We start from the raw sequence: 17,598 nt of genomic DNA, 5'->3' as shown, positions 1-17,598 counted from the left end.
CGGGAAGGAGAGCTTTGTTCGGGGGGGGTTGGATTCTCAGGACGGCGCTAAGCCTGTTTGGACGGACGGGTTGGGTGGTCCGGTCCGGCAGGGCAGGACTGTGGGATTCTTCTTGTATACCTACACTGACTACAGTCAAAAATATCTCGACTATGACTGTCCATTGGATTGTGAGTTCTATGCGGTCCAGGGGTGGCAGCTTCTGTTCACCCTCGTGGTGTGTTGACCACACACTGCGTGCCCGTTTTTTCCCGTCTCTCGTCTCGGATCCGCGGATACGGCTTAGGTAATGCTGTTCATTCCAGCAACCACGGATGCCAGACGGTTTGGATATAATATGATATACTTCAGATGAAGCACTGGGATGAATATTCAAGCTATAACAATAAACTCCAACTCTGAACGCACACACCACGCAATGCCCCAGAAAACCGTCGAGGGAGGTCCCTCACATAATGCACAATAGAGAACTTTGCCAGGCAATTCCGACCTCGTTGATTGAAGATTGAAAGCCATGTCGGGTCGGGTCGAGCCATGTTGAGTCAATGCAGAACATGGTCGCGTGGTGGCAATGTTGTGCCCCAATATGTAACTATAGCCCTGGCGGACTATTTACCCGCCTTCGCCGGCTGCTTCTTCTGCTTCTTCTGCTGGCGAAACTTCTCCACCTCCACCTCGACGCTCTCATCGAAGCGCTTCTTCAGTTCCGGCCGATACCCGAAGAAGAACAGAATCTCCATCCAGACGAATAGCGGTGCCAGCAGGAGGGCCTGCACGAGGTTGTCCAGCAGCGCGGGCGCGCGGCCCTCGTACACGCCATGGCCAACAAACTGGGCTAGCCACGACACGACGTGGATGCCGCCGGCGTAGTAGTTCACGTCAAACCCATAGGTGCTCAGGAGATAGTTGCCATAGGCCGCAGAGCCGACCACCAACGGCGCGATCATGCCGCCCGCGACGGGTTCGAGGAGGATGTAGAACGTGGCGTAGATGAGGGCGCCAATGGTGCCTGCATTTGCGGGGAGGTATTCATATTGTAGTGCTTCGGGGAGGGTGAAGAGGGGAGGGCAATTGCAGGCCTGGGGTGAATGTCAGTAGGATGCTGCGTGGGCTCGCTGGGAGGAGAGCACGGACGAGGATGATGCCAGTAAACAGCAGAGTCGGGACACACGTGATGTGGATGGCGACATTAACCTGGGATTGTTAGGGAAGGGAAGGTTGGCTGTTGGCAGGCCAGACTGCATACTGGGTTATTGTGGTAGGCTCCATACTGTTAGAGGTCAGTGGTGATCTCTCGTCTTGACAGGAAACAGCTCGGAAGGGGACTCACAAAGAGCAACTGTTTTTCTAAGTTGAGGGCCATGCTGGCTGGATGTGATGGACGAAAGAGAGGAACGAGGCTAAGGTGGGGGACAGTGATTATTGTCTTCCTGCGCGACGTGTTCGTCATGTGCTGAACCGAGGATGAGACGGCATTCGTGTTTTGGTACCGTATTTATGGAGAATTGTGCGGATAATGCTTGTGGTAATGATGTATGGTATGGTCATATAGGTCTGGCAGCGAACTATCAGACAAAAAGGAAATGCATGGCTGCGAGTGAGTGTGGAATTGATTGGAAAGATGATATAGCTGATATGAGTCCTGTCAGTTAACTGTTTCAATAGAGAGCCTGTGTGCTAGTCCACCGCACACCGGAGTCCGCAGAAATATATATCATCACCAACATGAGAAGAAGAAGACATGTCAAGGCCAGGAAGACCCACACCATTAATTGAAGGAATTGATTCATTTTCAATAGACATCCGTCACCAGGCTTTATTCTTCACACCCCAACAATCGAATCGAGACCCCGTCTACGCCTGGTCAGATCACGTGACACCCACCGCCAAACCTCCCACGCGCGAGCTCGACCTGTCTCGACCTGCCGAGCCAGCACCCGCAGCACTGTATCTGCCTCCCCGCGCAAAAGGCAGCCCTCTTTGCCATCGCCACTCGTTTGTCTGCTGCCCGGTCCTATTTTCCCCCGTCTTGCTCCATCCACACCGTGGGGTCATGAGCTTGCGGTGGAACACACCGTCGCTTGTCCTCCATTGACCGCATTGCGTCTCCGTTGACCGGCAGCAATCGCGACCCTTGAACCCCTGCCAGTCCAGATTGGATGAAACAGGGCAGTGGGACACTGGATTCGTGATCTCTTCCTGCACGATCAAGGCGCAGTCCCTGCTCAGCTGCTGAACCTCTTCTCCTGCGGCGAACATGTTCTTCCTCAAGGAAGAGACCAAGGTCATTTCCCTGCACCCATCTTACTTTGGACCCAATGTGCGAGAATACCTCATCACCCGGCTGAATGAAGAGGAGGAAGGGCGGTGTACCGGTGACCACTTCGTGATCTGTGTAATGGACATGGTGGATATTGGCGAGGGGCGCGTGATGCCGTCGAGCGGACACGCTGAATATACCATCAAGTACCGCGCGATCATCTGGAAACCCTTCCGCGGCGAGACGGTATGCACGGAAACCCGAGCTTTTGAGTCGCAAATGGGTCGCAAAAAACTGACAAGCGATTGCAGGTCGATGCCATTGTCACTTCTGTCAAGCCGACGGGAATCTTCACTCTGGCCGGGCCGCTGTCCGTTTTCATTGCGCGAAAAGTATGGGATTGCTCCCTTGCACGGGAAGATCGCACTGACTTTTTCTTCTTTTTTATCACCAGAATATTCCCTCCGACATCAAGTGGGAGCCCAACACCGTGCCTCCGCAGTATACCGACCACGCAGACCAAGTGATCGAGAAAGGAACCAGTCTGCGTCTGAAGATTCTTGGTGTGAAACCCGACGTGGCGGCCATCAATGCTATTGGCACTATCAAGGAGGACTATCTTGGGTAAGTTGACCGGGATCATTTTTAGGATCTGATACTGACGCATTCGCGACGAATAGTCCCCTGTAATGAACAACGACGAGCCACATTCCTCATTACGATCATGTACGATGCAGTCGCGCTCTACACTCGAGGAGGCGGCGGAAAGAAAAAAAAAAGTGGCCGGACAACGACACGCAAAAAGGCGTATATCCCGGACGAGCAAGTAAGTGCTCACAGTGACTGGCCGGTCTTGGGGCATCGCAAAGACGCACACTGCTGGCTCTGGCTCATTTTGGCGGTCCTGATTTCTGTCTGCGCGTCCGGATAAGCCGACCTCCGTCCAGCGACCTGTTGATCAGCCGTGGGGCAATAGTACCTGTGCCAGCACTTCTTTTTTGTATAGTCCACGGCCTGAATAATGTACAATACTATCTACTGAAACTTTTTCTGGCACGATCTTCGCTTCTCGTCTGATAGTAGTGAGCATTGGAAGTGTAGTATTTCCCGAGACCATTAATAGACAGGGGTTGCCGTAGAGACCCGTCGGACACTGAACGGTCTTGTCGGGGCACGGGTGAAACACCGGCGTATTTTTCGAACCGTTGTGTTGTTAGGCGGTGCTGCAGTTCGTCATTCCCCTCCACGCTAACCACCGCGTTTCTGCCCCTGACTGTAAACAACAAACCCCTCACTTTCCTCTTGTCTACAACCACGTCTTACTTCCCCTGCTTTCATCTCCCCCCCCGGTCAGCACCATGACCTACCTTCAGGACGTTTACCAGCAATTCCTGGCACGCCCTCAGTCGGCCCCACTGGCGGCCGACATCTCGCTCATCTATGTTACCTCCACCACCCAGTTCGACCGGCCAGATGCCGTCATCACGCACCTGTCGCGACAAGCCAGCATTGCCAAGAAGAAGTCCGAGAACGTCCTCAGCGTCGTCGAGGGTACCCACTCCTTGTGTCTGGATATCGAAACCAAGGTTCAATTCCTGGAGGGCGGAGGCGCCTGGCTCTCCTCAATCGACGATAACTTCATAATCGATCGTGTCGTCACTTTCCCCACGGTAAGTAAACAAGAGAAATTATTCTCCGACGCGCGGCGCTAATAACCCTCTGCAGGTCCACATTGTCAACTTCAATTCCGAGAATGAGATCCAGCAGGTCCGCATTTATTGGGACCAGGCCTCCCTGCTCAAACAAGCCGAGGTGATCGGGTCGAGTGGTCGCAATTGGCCCATTCGTGACGCGAAGGACCAGATTCGTTACATCAAGGCTGCTGAGGCTGCCAAGTCGGCTGCGCCGCCGTCGCAGCGTGGCGAGACGAGCGACCTGCCGCATCGACCGGCCTCCCCACAGAAGAGACACATCAAGGATCCGTATGCGGCTGATTCTCTGTTCGATCTCTTGTCGCCCAGCAAGGCGGACGCGGCACGCGAGCAACAGAACACGTCTGCTCCCGCCCCTTCCTCGCGACCGGCCTCTGCGCAGAGGGATGCTCCGGAGGCTGCCAGACCCTCCTCCCCCAACAAGCGGATTACCCGAGACCCGTACGCGCAAGAATCTCTGTATGATATGCTGTCGCCGAACAAGGAGGCCGAGTCCCGTGAGCCAATGCGCCCCTATGCTCCTTCGGCCGCGAGGCCTGCTGCCCGTCAATACGGCGAGCTGTTCGTCGGTGATGATGAGCAAGTTTACCCCGACTCGCCAACCAGGTCGGCTGCTCCCAAGGCTGGTGCGGGTCGATCTAACCCCAACCGGATCTGGGGCGATGAGGACGTGATGGCTGACGAGCGCAACCCGGGCGAGAACCGATCAATGTACAAGAGCGACCCCCGCAAGTACGGCCACTTTGATATTGGCGGCGAAGCTGTTGAGAACCAGAGCAAGGCAACCTCCCGATCCGGCAAGTCGCGTCACCAGTCGCAGTGGGATTTCAGTGACTTCACGGCCCCCGAGAAGTCCACAACGCGCGCTCCCTACTCCCAGGAAGTCCGCAATTTCGGCTGGAGTGATCAGGACGAGGGCACCGAGGCCCCGCCACGCAAGCCTGCCGTCCCTCAGCCCCGTCCTGACGCTAATGTTCACTTCGAAATGACCGACGACAACGGGGAAGATGACTCGGGCCGTGTCATCTCCGCCTACCAGAACCGCGGCCAGAAGCTGTACGAGAACCGTCTGTGGGATGAGAACGGCGAGGCCGCGCCCACCGAGAGGGAGATTGCGCGCCAGCAGCCCCTGTCCAATGTGGCCAACACCCAGAGCCGCCGGAAGGACTTTGGCCCGCATTACGAGATGACCGATGACTCGCCGCCCCCGAGCACGACCGGCAATTCGGAGAACTACCCTGTTCCCGAGGACCGCCAGAAGGCCGTCAAGATGATGGAGGCGAACTGGGAATCGTATGATGTGTCGCCCCAGCCCAGCAAGCCTGCTTATTCGCGCAACAACCACGACCTGCGCAACAACCATAACCAGCCTAGCTGGTCGATGAGCGGCGAGTAAACCGCACCGTGATATCCACCATCTATTCATGTTATTACTCCCCCTTCTACTGTACGACAATGCACGGCCGATTCGACCGATCACGAGCAAAGCAATGTGTATCGATACCCGATGAATTTGGAAGAAACCAAAAAGAACCAAAAAAAAGGGGGGCAGCGGTTGACTGCGTCCACTTACATCTCTGCTTGTATGGATGAGTTCCAATGCCTTCATTGATTGCCCTTCTTCCCATCTTTTCTCTTATGTCCCCCCCTCCTGCGCTGGGTCTTATCCCAGACCATTCCCTATCCGTGCTTGTCATATTTGTTTCTCTCTATGATACCTTTGCTTCCTGTACGAATTACTGTCACGAGAGCGAGGTTTTTTAGTTTAATTGGATCCCAGATTGTACGATTGACTTTTCTTGTTGAATCATGGCATTTCCCCAACAACGCCTATCGGGCTTGCCTCGTAGCAGACTACAGGGTGCCATGAATGCTCCTATTTCTACAGCGATGCCGCAGCTTGAGTAGCTACCACCACTGAATCGAAAGCCCTCTATTTCTGATACCTTGCAGCCTCATCACTTATAGCAAATAGAAAAAAAGCCCTCCCACTAACCCGCAACTCCACCCGTGTACAAGAAGCTTTCGAACTGCCCAGCTAGTGCCACGCACAAGACAACAGAAACAGACAGACAGTCATGACCCTGCAATAATAAGCATCATCATAAATATCATAAGTGGGTTCGTTAGCTTGTTCTTCTGGAGGAAGGGAGCATAAACAAGCTCACTGTACCACCCAAGCAGATCGACCCCCCCCTTCCCAGCCTTCAGGTGGACTAGCTACTACTCGGGATTTTACTTATGCTTTCCTTGCCGGCGAGACGGTCTGTGAGTGTCACGAGGAGAGCGGGCTTATCCCAAAGGAAATACACTTTCTGATCTGTCCAATTGGCGCTTTCCGGGCACAGGGCCAGGTTGAAGTGGTACAACAGTTTGCAGAGGATCAGGCGCATTTCGCAGTAGGCTAGGCTACACAGATAGTGAGCACGTAAGCAATGAATCACGAATGATATCTACGGAAAAAAAGGGTATCAAGCAAGAACAACGCACTTTTTCCCAATACAGTTTCTGGGTCCCAAGCTGAAAGGTTGTAGGACATCCTTCTTGTCCTTCTTGAATCGTCCGTCGATACCCAGCCATCGCTCGGGGATAAATTCGTTAGGCAAGGTGAAGTTAGACGAGGAGTGGTATGAGGCGTAATGGTGGCAGGCGACAACGGTCTAGAATTTCGAGTCAGAAAAACAAGAAAATAGGGCTGTTATATAGGGTTTGAGCTGTGCATACACCCTCTGGCACGAAGTGGTTATCTATCATTGCTCCGCCTGCAGGTACAATACGTGCCAGGCTCGTCACGAACGGTGGGTATAATCGCAGCGACTCTTCGATGACGGCCGTTAGATAGGGTAGGCTGGTGATGGTGCGGAACGAGATATCCGAGTCCGTGGCGAAGGCGGAGCGGATCTCTGTGACGAGTCGGCTCATGACGGCTGGGTTTGTAGAGAGGTAGTAGATGCAGCCCGTTAGGAGGGTTGCGGTTGTTTCGCTGCCCGCCACGATGAGACTAAGGGCAGTGAATTAGGTCAGTCTGCTGAAGAAGAGGAAAGGAAAGAAAGGGAAGGGACGGACATAAAAGCATTGGAATGGATCTCGGCCCTGCTCATAATGCGTTCCCCCTCTCGATACTGGCCCTTGGTCTCACTCAATCCATTTTGCAGAATTGCAGACATGAAATCTGCGCGAGGCGGGTTTGTTTCCAAGCGCCGGTCGACCTTTTGAGCGGCCAGGTTGAAGTGATCATGGGCTTTGCGCTTGACTTCGTGCGGGATGAGGGCGTCAAGCAGAACACCGAGCAGGGGAAATTGGCGCACAACTCCATTGATAGAGAGGGCCTTGATGGAACTGAAGATCAGGTTGATCCACGGGTGCAGCTGGCTGTCCTTCAGGCAGTCAAAGGACTCCCCAAACATCAAATCGCCCGTGATGTCGAACGTGGTATAATTCATCCAGTTCTTGATATCAAGGCGGGGAGAATCTTGCGTGGTGATCTCATTTCGCAACTTGTTGATCAGTGTGTCGACATATCCCACCACCAGACTCTCTTGATCTCTCAAGGCCCGTTCCGAAAAGGCGTGTGCCAGCAGGCGCCGCTGGCGAGCATGTTCAGCATTGTCGATCGCACAGACGAGATGGTCGACTCCATTCACTGGAGGCAAGTAGTGGCTGCGGTCCTTGGAGAAGCAACCGCCAGGACGAGCACCGTAGATATCGCGGAAGGCCTGCGTGGTGTTGAAGGCAAGTTCATTAGGGCTGATGCGTACCACGGGGCCGAACCGGTGATGGAGAGCGGTAATGTCCAGGTGAGTATAACCGCGCAAAACCGAGAGCTGCGAAGGAATGCGGGAGATGGCCCACAACTTTGGACCGGGAAACCGCCTCAGGGGCGACCAACAGAGCGGGTAGATGATGCTATACGCCCCGAACAGCACCTGGGAGCATCGGTTAGGGCAACTCTAGACGCTGAGTGGTAGAGAGTACATGTAGGGTCCTGCAGCTGCTGCAAACAAGGGCGTACGGATGCGACTTACCAGGACTCCTGCAGACACACTCCAGAACAGGCTGCCCGAGGTTGCCCACGACAGGAGCATGGTGAAGTTGAAGGAAGGTAGGATGAACCCGAGGATACTGTTGTCTCTGTCCATCATATTTACTGCTTTTGGAGCGCATCCAGACCCTCTGCAGTCTGCCATTACTTGACTACGTTGTTCCCTGTATCGCTCCAGGACCAGTGAGCTGGGTTGATTGAGTGCCGAGCTAAGACAGAGCCGAAGTTGCACCGGTGAGAATGAAGGATAGGAAAAAGCGGGGTACATGCGGTGGCACAAACGAGCTGATGGCCGAAATGGAAATGTCTTTTATTTACAATGGCTGGTTTCACCCAGCCAGTCCGTCTCCTAACGGCCTCCGTCCGTAAACAACATGCAAGTTGCAGTACGTGTGCACGTCCGGGTTCTTCAGGTCTCTACGCACACCCGCCAGGAACACCTGCGTCTCGATATTCGACCAGCCTAGGACCCGCGTAAAAAGCGCCAAGGAATAGCTCTCCACGGCCATCAGCAGCGAACACAGGTTGTACCGACCGATCTGCTTCTGCACAGGGTCGCTCGACCAACCACTACCAGGGACCTGGGGAACTATCTGTCAGCGCTGGAGCAGAATGATACCAATCTCAGCAGGTCGCACCTTGTACATCTCGTCTCGGACCTCTTCAAAACCGGCCTCGATTAGCCGCTGCCGGTGTCCCTCGGCGATATTCATGGGCCGGTGGAACGCCTCGCTGGCCTGATGCAGCCTGCCAAGGAACTCGCACAACGTCGGCGCGAGACGCATCGACTCGTCGTCGGATTTAAGCGTCACCTCAAACTCTTGCAATTCCACCCAGCCCCCAGGCCGCAGGTGTTCGCGGGCCTGCCGCAGCAGCCGCGGCCAGTCGGCGATGGCGCCGCCCAGATCGCGAGCATGGATGAAGTCGAAGGGCCGAGTTGCGCTGAATAGCCACTGTGATTCGGCATCATCCACCAGGAATTGGAGATTGGGCGGTACCCATGATGGCTGGATGGGGCTCAGATCGGTCCCGATTACTTCGGCGCTGGGGAAGCTGTCTGCAAAGTCAATCGCCCAGATCCCGGTGCCGGTGCCAATATCTAGCACTCGTTGGACGTGCTCGCCGAGTGGTGCGCGGAAGAGTGCACCGTTTAGGACCAGGTTGCGGACGTGATGGAGCAGGTCCTGTCGGTCTTGCTCTTGGTCGTCGTTGGGGAGAACGTAGTGGCCTTCTCGATATGAATGGTAGCGTCGTCCATTCTCGTACGTGTAGTTCTTCACGTCCGACAGTAAGGATGCGGTGTAGTTGGAGGTGTCGGAGTGGTAGTCCTCATCAAAGATAGACTCTCTGTCTTCGTGTTCGTTGTTTGTAGATACGGTGGAGGATCCATCTTCAACATCTTCCGTGACTGGCTGCTCCACAGCTGCTGGTTGTGTATCGGTCGGTGCTGTCGTGCTTTCTTGTGTAGAATAATCAGGTGGCAAGGTTGACACTGGCGTTGGAATGGGTGGTAAGGGCTCGGGTTCAGGAGCTTGTCGCAGGATATGATGCTCTGCGATGTTCGCATCTGGCTGCAGTAATGGCGATTCCAGGTCCTTTCTCTCAGACTCATCCTCTTGTAATATTTCCTCCAATAATGCATCTTCCGGCGGTGGTATTGATATATTGACTTTGGAATCAACCTGCCCATCGAGAGTGGTGTGTGAATCTGGCTCTAGCAAAGGTGATGATGGCAATTCCAAAGTTTCCGGCTTCACATGACCATTCTCAATTGTCTGCTCCGCAATAAAAACCGGAGATGGCGAGTAATCTGTAATTTCTGGAGTATCATCCAGCACCAAAGTCGACCCTGGCGGCGAAACCTCGAGTGGAGAGTGTAACTGTAGCGGAGAAGGTAGCAAGTCCATTGTGTCTGGCGGAACATCTTCAACACGAAAAAAGGACTTGGACGGTGAAGTCGAGGCTGAAAAATCTTGCGACTGCAAAAGTGGCTCCGACTCCATAACCTTGTTGTTCACACATCCATCTTTCTCGGGAGTAGAGTCCGAAGGCGAAGAATGCGAGGAGCCCATTTTGTTTGAAGCTCGTGCAGGGTCGCAGAAGAGAGGATGCCAAGTAATCACGAAAAATTAAATAGAGGCAGGTGATGGAGAGACCAAAACGTTCCGCGAGTGGTTCATGGGGGACGAAGTTAACTTATGCATGCGCGTCTCACAGGATGGCCGTTAGTTAGGCTTGGTTTGTTCAACAACAGTAGCAGCAACAAGCGAATGCCGAACATGATCAGCGGAGCTGGCGAGTATATATCGAATTTAAATTAAATCACCCACCCGGTCATCATTAGGCTGGGGAGAGAAAGAGTAGATAGGGTTGGTTTGGGTCCAGTCGTAATGCAGGGCAGGGCAATCCCCAAAAGAGTAGACCGAGTTGAGTGTGGGAAGTACACTTCTAGGGACTTTTCCAAAGCATCTGGCAGGTAAATACTTTCCTCTCATATCTATACAAGATTAGAGACCAATCGAACGGTTATGCAGCAACCCACCTTGCCGTAACCCTAACCCGTCTCTCCTTCCGTTCTTCCAAACACGTTTCTTTTTCCACAATTTCCAGATTCTGCGCAGCACTCAAAGCGAATTGGGAACGACATAAGATGAGGAATTTGTACTACGCAGAGCCATGAATGTGGCACCGCTGCTCAGCCCGGCTGATTGTGTAGCATTTCGTGCAGCAGCAGGCTCGGGGGTTGGATTGGGTCGGCGGTCATATTGAGAATTTGCCGGGGGTGAGCAATCGGTGCGATATCGCATCTTGTTTTGATGTCATTATAATAGAGAGCTTGTTAACTTGTTAAACAGTTGGATCAGAATGATGATACGTGTTTGCAGTGGATTTTATTCCAGCGTGAGATAGGCTATCAAGCGAAAAAAAGCTGCTTATGCAGCAATAAAGTTGCATTTCTCTACCGAGTCATGTATTCATCTCTGCAGATGTTCAATTGCAGCAATTCAGGGCATTATCGTCTCGTTTCCTCATTTACAGATCATGAGGCATGAGTTCTTCTCATACGCCTCTAACCAAGTATGCCGGCGCCGCGGGAGAGTCTCCCTGCCAGTCCCTTTGCCAATGGTGGACCTTCCTTTCTATCATGAGAACGAACCTCGAGACCGGCATGAAGGACACTGGTGCGCAGGATCCGCATGTGAGCCTTTTCATTAAAGCTGCGCAGGCTCTCGAGCGTGTTTTGCTGCACTTCTGTTCGCAGATCAGTCTCGTTCGAGACTAAAACCCCTTTCTCCAGATCAATTCGAGCATCCAGCACGCCGTCCTTGATGAGACGGATGAGTTCCTGCACGAAAGGTGAGGTCGCACTGGTTGGTCGAGCCTCTCCGCCGACAACCTCGGGAGCAAAGACGGTGGCCATAGACTCGAGAGTCACGCGGCTGAAGGGAACTAGATACTGCTCAATAGACTTGGTGCGGATGTGGGAGTACAGAGCGCTAACATGGCGCTGAAGATGGAGATCGAGAAGGTAATCAGCCCGGTAGGCATCGAGGATATCTAGACAGAGCCGGAATTTAGAATTGCAGAAGAAGGTGATCGCACGACGAATATGCGGCTCCAATTCAAGGAAGTTGCGGAAAGAATTGTTTTCCAGCACGCGCCGTTGAAGTTCGACTCGGTCCATGGAAGCTAGCGCGCATAAGCCACCATACACAGCGATGTCGTTCGGGGTGATGGTTTCGTTATAGGTGTCGCCCAGAGACGGATCGGTCAATAAGAAGCTATTCGCAGCCTCGAGGAACGATCCGGAATGCATCTGTGCCAGACCAAGAGCGGCGGAAATCTTGGGCTGATTCTTGGCTTGGTCTTCCGGTTTGGATTGAGCGTTGCGCAGTCGGTGCACGTTGGACTGCACACTCAGCCACTCCCCACGCTCAACCGCCACATTGATTAGTTTGAACAGCATAGAGGCGATATGGTTTGGTGTCGTGCAGTAGTCCCTCATGCGGGAATACGCTTTCGACGCTGAGACAGAGTCTCCCGTCTGGTGGTAGTGAGTTCCCAATTCTTCATTGCCCATCTGTATGTCATTAGAAAAATCCCGAAAGGCTTTAAAAGACGGCGCCTCCTACCCGTATGCTCTCCTTGATCAAGTTGTTCTTGTATCCTCGCAGTTCGAGTTCCAGCCGATCGCCCTCGGCCCTCACCCGTCGCTGAGTGTCCTTTACCCACGCCAAGTCCAGCTTGGCGTCAGGCTCATTCGGAGCCACCTCCGACAGGGCACGGACTGCTTTTTCGTAACGACCAACATCTTTTCCGGACTTGGCTTCGGCAACCGCGACTTTGAGCGCGTCGGTGGATAGCAAGGTGGAGCAGGTGCCAATGAGATAGAGACGATCGAATCGGGTTCGGCCTGGATGGATATTAGGAGGAACAGACATAGAAAAAAAAAAGCTCTCAACTGACCGGTGTAATTTGCGATGTATGACTCTAGATCAAACTTTGGGGGATCTATCGAGATCAACTAGTCAGCTCTGGCGAAGCCCTGCAGGGGGAATGAGATCAACGCACCATCGACTTTGACGAAGGGAGCAGCTCCATTGACGTTCGCGGTATCCTCAGGGACTTCATTTCCTTGTGCAGCAGAAGAGCTTGATTGCGGGGGAGCAAAGGCATCAGGCAATGTTGTGTCCATCTCGCCAATACTCGCCGGAAACGACCGCAAGCTCCGAATGCACGAGAAATTTGCAAGCTCAAATAAAAGAGAGAGAAAGAGATCAATCTATGAGGTGGGGATGGTGAGGTCGGGATCCAGGAAGAGGGAGGGAGTGGTGGTGTTGTTGTTGAGAAGAGACACCGAGCCGCACATCAGTGGTGATGGAGATGACAGGCAGTATTACACCGCCTATTGCACCGCCCTCCACCAGGAAGGCAGTAGAAGGTTACGAAGCATCAGCGACATAAATGTGTGATTAAATAAGTAATACATAATCTTCAAAGAAGGTGTGTTTTAGAGTATACCTAGTAGGCTTGTTGAAGAGGCTCGTTGGGGCTTAGTCATGACAGCAGATCATCGCCGAGGCCGGGATGCCATGCCTCGGCGGAAGCATGAATAATCACGAAATGCATCGACGACCGACCTACCTTCCCACTTCCCCGGATTACTATTCTGATGACCTACCGAATAATTGATCACTAATTTGCCCCTTATCCCGGGATACATATATTAAAGCTGTAAAACGCTCATTCTTTTCACCCTTCAATACATTTGATAACTTGTTCACATCTACATCTTCACGGCAATAATGGGTGACCGACCTACTGCTCTGATCATCGGCGCATCTCGCGGCATCGGTCGCCAAGTCGCCATTGATCTAGCCAAGAACGACTACGCTGGTATGAAGCAGCCAGCCACTTTCTATCAACAATCCTAACATCTCGCCCAGTAATGCTGGCCGCCAAAACCACCTCGGATGCATACAAAACCAAACCATTCCCACCGGATCCTAATTCCTCGCAGTCAACAATCAACACGGTAGCGCGGGAGATCCACGAAGCTGGCGGAAGCGCCGCCTGCATCGCCGTGGACGTGCGCGACGCAGCACAGATCCAGCGCGCAGTCGATGAGACGGTGCGGACTTTTGGAAAACTGGATGTCCTGGTTTACAACTCCGGGGCAATCTGGTGGTCGTCTGTAGAGGATACGCCACTCAAACGATTTAAGCTGATGCAGCAAGTCAATCCCGAGGGATTGTATGCGACTATTCAGGCGACTTTACCGCAGTTTCAGAAGAATGGATGGAAAGGGAGAATTGTGGTTGTCTCGCCACCGATTTATTCGCGGTTCTTTCGGGGAAAGACGGCGTATGCAATGGGTACGGCTGGGCTTGATTAATTTGACTGAGATAAAGCTGACTGAATGGGACTATAGGCAAGGTTGGAATGAGTGTTCTCGTCAAGGGTCTCGCCATGGATTTTGTGCGTCAGGGTCATAGTGGGATGGCTGTGACGAGTATCTGGCCTGCATCGGTATGTGATTGACTTGCAAAACCTTTTGAAGCCGAGGCTGACTGTATCTACTAGTCGATTGAGTCAGCCGCAACAGAACACAACAGAGCCTCGGATCCCTCTCACAAGAAGGATCTAAGAAAGCCGGTTCGTTATGTGCTAGAAATGGTCGTCCAGCTGTTTACATTTCTCTAGGCAATTTTCTCCGATGCTATCCTGGGCATGCTACGTGCACCTCCAGCTAAAGTGAATGGGCTGCTAGACACAGACGAAGATTTTCTTCGTGAAAAGTGTGGCGTGACTGATTTCTCAAAATACTCGGTAGTGCCCGGGTCGACGCCTCGGCGGATCATGCCGGAGAAGTTCCCGGTTTTGGAGGTTGCAGAACAAGACGATGAAGGACAGCGGATGGATAGTACGAAGTTGAGAGCGAAGATGTAACGCGGATGGCTGCGGGAACATACACCAGGTGTGTTTATTGAACTTGTCATCAGATATTGCATACAGTACTTCAATGTAATGCTAGAAACGTAAATCATTATCACACACCCTTATTATTGCTATTATGTAGAAGAAACGCTCCACGTTGAGGATAAAAAACAAAGATAGAATGACCAGATTAAACCCTCACGTCTGTCAAGGAGATCAATAACCTCAGATCACCTCACAAAAGAGCCGCAAATCCAGCAACAAACCCAGCAACCAAAATGCAAAGCCCATAAACATGGCTAGTCTCCACTGAAACTAGCTTGGGCGCAGCACCAGTAGCATCGCCCACCATGGTGTTGGTCACGAAGGCCGAGGTGGCGCTAGTAGCGTGGGTTGTGGTAGCAGTAGTGATGTTGACACGAGTTGGAGCCTGCGCACCACATGGGTTCTGAGTCCGGCAGTCGGACTGGCAGATGGAGTCACCGGAGGCGCAGGCATTTACGCACTGGTTGTTGTGCTCGGTGCAGACGAAGTAGGGGATCGTCTCGGAGTACTGCGATGCGTTCGGGGAGAGGTTGTTGCTACAAACGCAGTTGTAGGCGAGATTTTGCTAGAGGCATTCGTTTAAAATAAGCTTCTAAAGCTTGTTTGATGGATTGACTTACCGCAGAGCAGTTGTTGGCCAGCGGAGCTGACGAGACGCCGGGCATTTGCAGGCAGAGAAGTGGGCACGATGAGATTTGGGAGAAACACCAGGACTCTGAAAAGGACTTGTTAGCGCCGAGCTTTATTGGAGGAGCTTGAATAGTCACGTCTGGTAGTCAGAAGGACCGTGTTAGGGTCGATGGTGACGACCGACTGGCCGCACACCAGCGTAATGGCCGAAACAAGAGCCAGCAAGAGCTGCGACAGCATGGTGACGGTCAAGTTAGTTGATAATTTGGAAGAGAGAGATGCTGGAAGGTCTGCAAGTGTCAGAATTTTTATTTCCTCGCGTGGATTCCAGCCACGATCTGGTGATCTGGTGGAAGGAATGAAGGGGGAGGTGGAGCGGACTGAAAATAGAAACAGGCAAGAATAAAAACCTACAAGGAATTCCCAGGGTTGTTGAGAAGGAAGAGGCAAACAGGCACAAGAAACGAGTAAATTCTGGAACGAGAGTGAGAGAGCAAGAGAGAGAGAAGCCGACCGAAGGCAGAGGAAAGTACAGAAGAAAGAAGAAAAGCAAGACCACGACATTCCTAAATTTCTCTGCAGTGGCACCTCGCGCACTATCTATACATTATCCTGTACACAAGCTGCAGCAAGCGAGGCATGGGCATTATTATTGGCTGCCACATTCCTTCTCAAGCCTAATTGAAACGGATGTGTTCGTCTAGGGATCTCGGTACCAGTCAGGGTCTACAGGCCGTTGGCCATTGCCATCGGTCCTAGGGTGGGTACCCGCTTGTTGTTGTTTCGGCGGACCGGGACTACAATCTGAGAAAGAGAATGTCATGGAAACTAGATTATACTGTGTAAGAATGGAGATATGTCTCAGTTACCTCAGCCGATGGGCGTTTTGAGGATGGTCCGGAGATGGCATGATTAAGGTTCGGCAGACAGGACCCGGACAGGAAAATATGTGATAGATCATCTAAGATATCTACCTCGGTAGGTGCTTACCTAGCAATCGAAGTATATCGATGACCTCCGTTTCTACATGATATCCTTCAATATTTGGTCACTTCGTTCCTCTACACAATGCTAAATCCAGACAAGAGGTGGTCCATGCGGGCTTACTAACGGGCCCCGTGACCCATCCCCGTGTCTTGCTTTCTCCCCGAATCCGTTGATTTTCGACGCTTTAGAGCTGGCGTCCCGTCCATTTTCAACTTAATATCCTGGAATCCACTTCCACTCCGCAAGGTCAGTACATCCCTGTAACACATCCCGACCTCACACAATCTGGCCCGGCGTTATCGGACCGCAGGGCAGATCCTTGCGTCATTTCCCTCCTCCCAGAAACCTGTACCACCCGTTTCTATAATTAACAACCATGGGCTGACAGACCCTACTAGCGAGCCAACTTCCGCACAGCGGACTAAATCTCACAACCCGTACGTTCCGCCTCAACCGTCTGATGGATGGAGCCAGCGACTGAGGAGGCCGGTCCGGCACCTCGGCCACACCCGCCGCTCTCCCCACCCCCGGACCTCCAACAACAGCAACAACAACAAGAGGAAACCCCAGAATTTCCCGCCGGAGCCGATGATGACGTACCAACCAACATCACCAACACCAATACAAACGGAGCAGTTCGACCCTCGCTATCCCAAAGCCCTGCCTCGTCCACCCAGTCCCGCCCGCTCTCCGGTGTAGTGCCGCCCTACTGGCGCCGTCACGAGCGCAATGCCTCCCGTGCATCGCAGACCTCATTGGCGCGGTCCACGCTCATCACATTGGAGGATCACACGGCAGACCCGGACTCGGAGACTACTCGCGGACTGTGGGCACGGAGTGTCGCTATTGATGACTATGCCGTTGTGCAGGGTATGACGGGGATCGGTTCGTATGTGGTGTGGAACTGTACTATACAAACACTGGATGTGAGTTTGGCGATGGTATCTTCGGGGTTTGCTGTATTAACATGGTTTGATTGGATGTAGGGAGGTCCAATTGTTGTTCGGATGAGGTATGTTTCTATCCAGTGCGTTCCAGGCAGTTGTCTACGGAGATACTTACCCAGTAATCAGATACTCTGAATTCGACGACCTGCGCCAGCGGCTAGAGTCTTCTTTTCCGCACGCTAAAAGTGCTCTCCCCGCTCTGCCGCCTAAGAGCGTACTCTGTATGCGCTATCAAAGCCTACATTCCGTGCTTCCCGCTAATATGGACTACGCACAGACAAATTCCGGGCCAAGTTCCTCGAAAACCGGCGCGTCGGCCTACAATATTTCTTGAAGTGAGTGCTGACTGCACAACAACTCTGTTGTGGCTTGACTGACATCCGTTTATAGTTGTGTCCTTCTGAACCCGGAGTTCTCAGGCTCACCTATTGTCAAAGACTTCCTCTTCGGTCGTGTCTCTTAGGCTTATCATCCATTGCATCTAGTCTTCTGAGCACGACAATATGTATATTACCTCATAACAACTTGAGCAATAAT

The 17,598-nt window shown here is 52.7% G+C and overlaps 9 protein-coding genes across 9 annotated transcripts; 4 read left to right on the top strand and 5 right to left on the bottom strand.

Annotated features, from left to right (window-relative positions):
• Positions 1–608: 608 nt before the first annotated feature.
• On the bottom strand, positions 609–1,363 carry PFLUO_LOCUS2094 (uncharacterized protein; the record flags this gene model as incomplete). Its single annotated transcript, XM_073779199.1, has 4 exons — positions 609–1,079; positions 1,135–1,194; positions 1,247–1,270; positions 1,331–1,363. The coding sequence occupies 4 exons, from the start codon at positions 1,361–1,363 to the stop codon at positions 609–611; spliced, it is 588 nt and encodes a 195-aa protein (XP_073636178.1).
• An 894-nt stretch (positions 1,364–2,257) lies between these two features.
• Positions 2,258–2,950, top strand: PFLUO_LOCUS2093 (DNA-directed RNA polymerase II subunit; the record flags this gene model as incomplete). Its single annotated transcript, XM_073779198.1, has 4 exons — positions 2,258–2,506; positions 2,572–2,652; positions 2,715–2,884; positions 2,941–2,950. 4 exons carry the CDS (start codon positions 2,258–2,260, stop codon positions 2,948–2,950), a joined length of 510 nt encoding a protein of 169 aa, XP_073636177.1.
• A 668-nt stretch (positions 2,951–3,618) lies between these two features.
• On the top strand, positions 3,619–5,368 carry PFLUO_LOCUS2092 (uncharacterized protein; the record flags this gene model as incomplete). Its single annotated transcript, XM_073779197.1, has 2 exons — positions 3,619–3,930; positions 3,986–5,368. 2 exons carry the CDS (start codon positions 3,619–3,621, stop codon positions 5,366–5,368), a joined length of 1,695 nt encoding a protein of 564 aa, XP_073636176.1.
• Positions 5,369–6,188: 820 nt separating this feature from the next.
• Positions 6,189–8,057, bottom strand: PFLUO_LOCUS2091 (uncharacterized protein; the record flags this gene model as incomplete). The annotated part of the gene is made up of 5 exons (XM_073779196.1): positions 6,189–6,381; positions 6,463–6,632; positions 6,697–6,973; positions 7,039–7,898; positions 7,998–8,057. The coding sequence occupies 5 exons, from the start codon at positions 8,055–8,057 to the stop codon at positions 6,189–6,191; spliced, it is 1,560 nt and encodes a 519-aa protein (XP_073636175.1).
• A 286-nt stretch (positions 8,058–8,343) lies between these two features.
• On the bottom strand, positions 8,344–10,086 carry PFLUO_LOCUS2090 (uncharacterized protein; the record flags this gene model as incomplete). The annotated part of the gene is made up of 2 exons (XM_073779195.1): positions 8,344–8,595; positions 8,653–10,086. The coding sequence occupies 2 exons, from the start codon at positions 10,084–10,086 to the stop codon at positions 8,344–8,346; spliced, it is 1,686 nt and encodes a 561-aa protein (XP_073636174.1).
• Positions 10,087–11,084: 998 nt separating this feature from the next.
• Positions 11,085–12,710, bottom strand: PFLUO_LOCUS2089 (uncharacterized protein; the record flags this gene model as incomplete). Its single annotated transcript, XM_073779194.1, has 4 exons — positions 11,085–12,095; positions 12,148–12,428; positions 12,482–12,526; positions 12,587–12,710. 4 exons carry the CDS (start codon positions 12,708–12,710, stop codon positions 11,085–11,087), a joined length of 1,461 nt encoding a protein of 486 aa, XP_073636173.1.
• A 610-nt stretch (positions 12,711–13,320) lies between these two features.
• PFLUO_LOCUS2088 (uncharacterized protein) lies at positions 13,321–14,464 on the top strand (the record flags this gene model as incomplete). The annotated part of the gene is made up of 5 exons (XM_073779193.1): positions 13,321–13,411; positions 13,462–13,890; positions 13,947–14,044; positions 14,099–14,170; positions 14,219–14,464. 5 exons carry the CDS (start codon positions 13,321–13,323, stop codon positions 14,462–14,464), a joined length of 936 nt encoding a protein of 311 aa, XP_073636172.1.
• Positions 14,465–14,687: 223 nt separating this feature from the next.
• Positions 14,688–15,162, bottom strand: PFLUO_LOCUS2087 (uncharacterized protein; the record flags this gene model as incomplete). The annotated part of the gene is made up of 2 exons (XM_073779192.1): positions 14,688–15,062; positions 15,118–15,162. 2 exons carry the CDS (start codon positions 15,160–15,162, stop codon positions 14,688–14,690), a joined length of 420 nt encoding a protein of 139 aa, XP_073636171.1.
• A 1,416-nt stretch (positions 15,163–16,578) lies between these two features.
• Positions 16,579–17,524, top strand: PFLUO_LOCUS2086 (uncharacterized protein; the record flags this gene model as incomplete). Its single annotated transcript, XM_073779191.1, has 5 exons — positions 16,579–17,040; positions 17,101–17,126; positions 17,188–17,282; positions 17,339–17,396; positions 17,452–17,524. 5 exons carry the CDS (start codon positions 16,579–16,581, stop codon positions 17,522–17,524), a joined length of 714 nt encoding a protein of 237 aa, XP_073636170.1.
• Between the last annotated feature and the right edge of the window lie 74 nt (positions 17,525–17,598).

Source organism: Penicillium psychrofluorescens, assembly GCF_964197705.1.
Source record: "Penicillium psychrofluorescens genome assembly, chromosome: 1".
Taxonomy (NCBI): Eukaryota; Fungi; Ascomycota; class Eurotiomycetes; order Eurotiales; family Aspergillaceae; genus Penicillium; species Penicillium psychrofluorescens.
The sequence above is the reverse complement of the archived record's forward strand: the minus strand, read 5'-3'. Positions and strand labels throughout refer to the sequence as shown.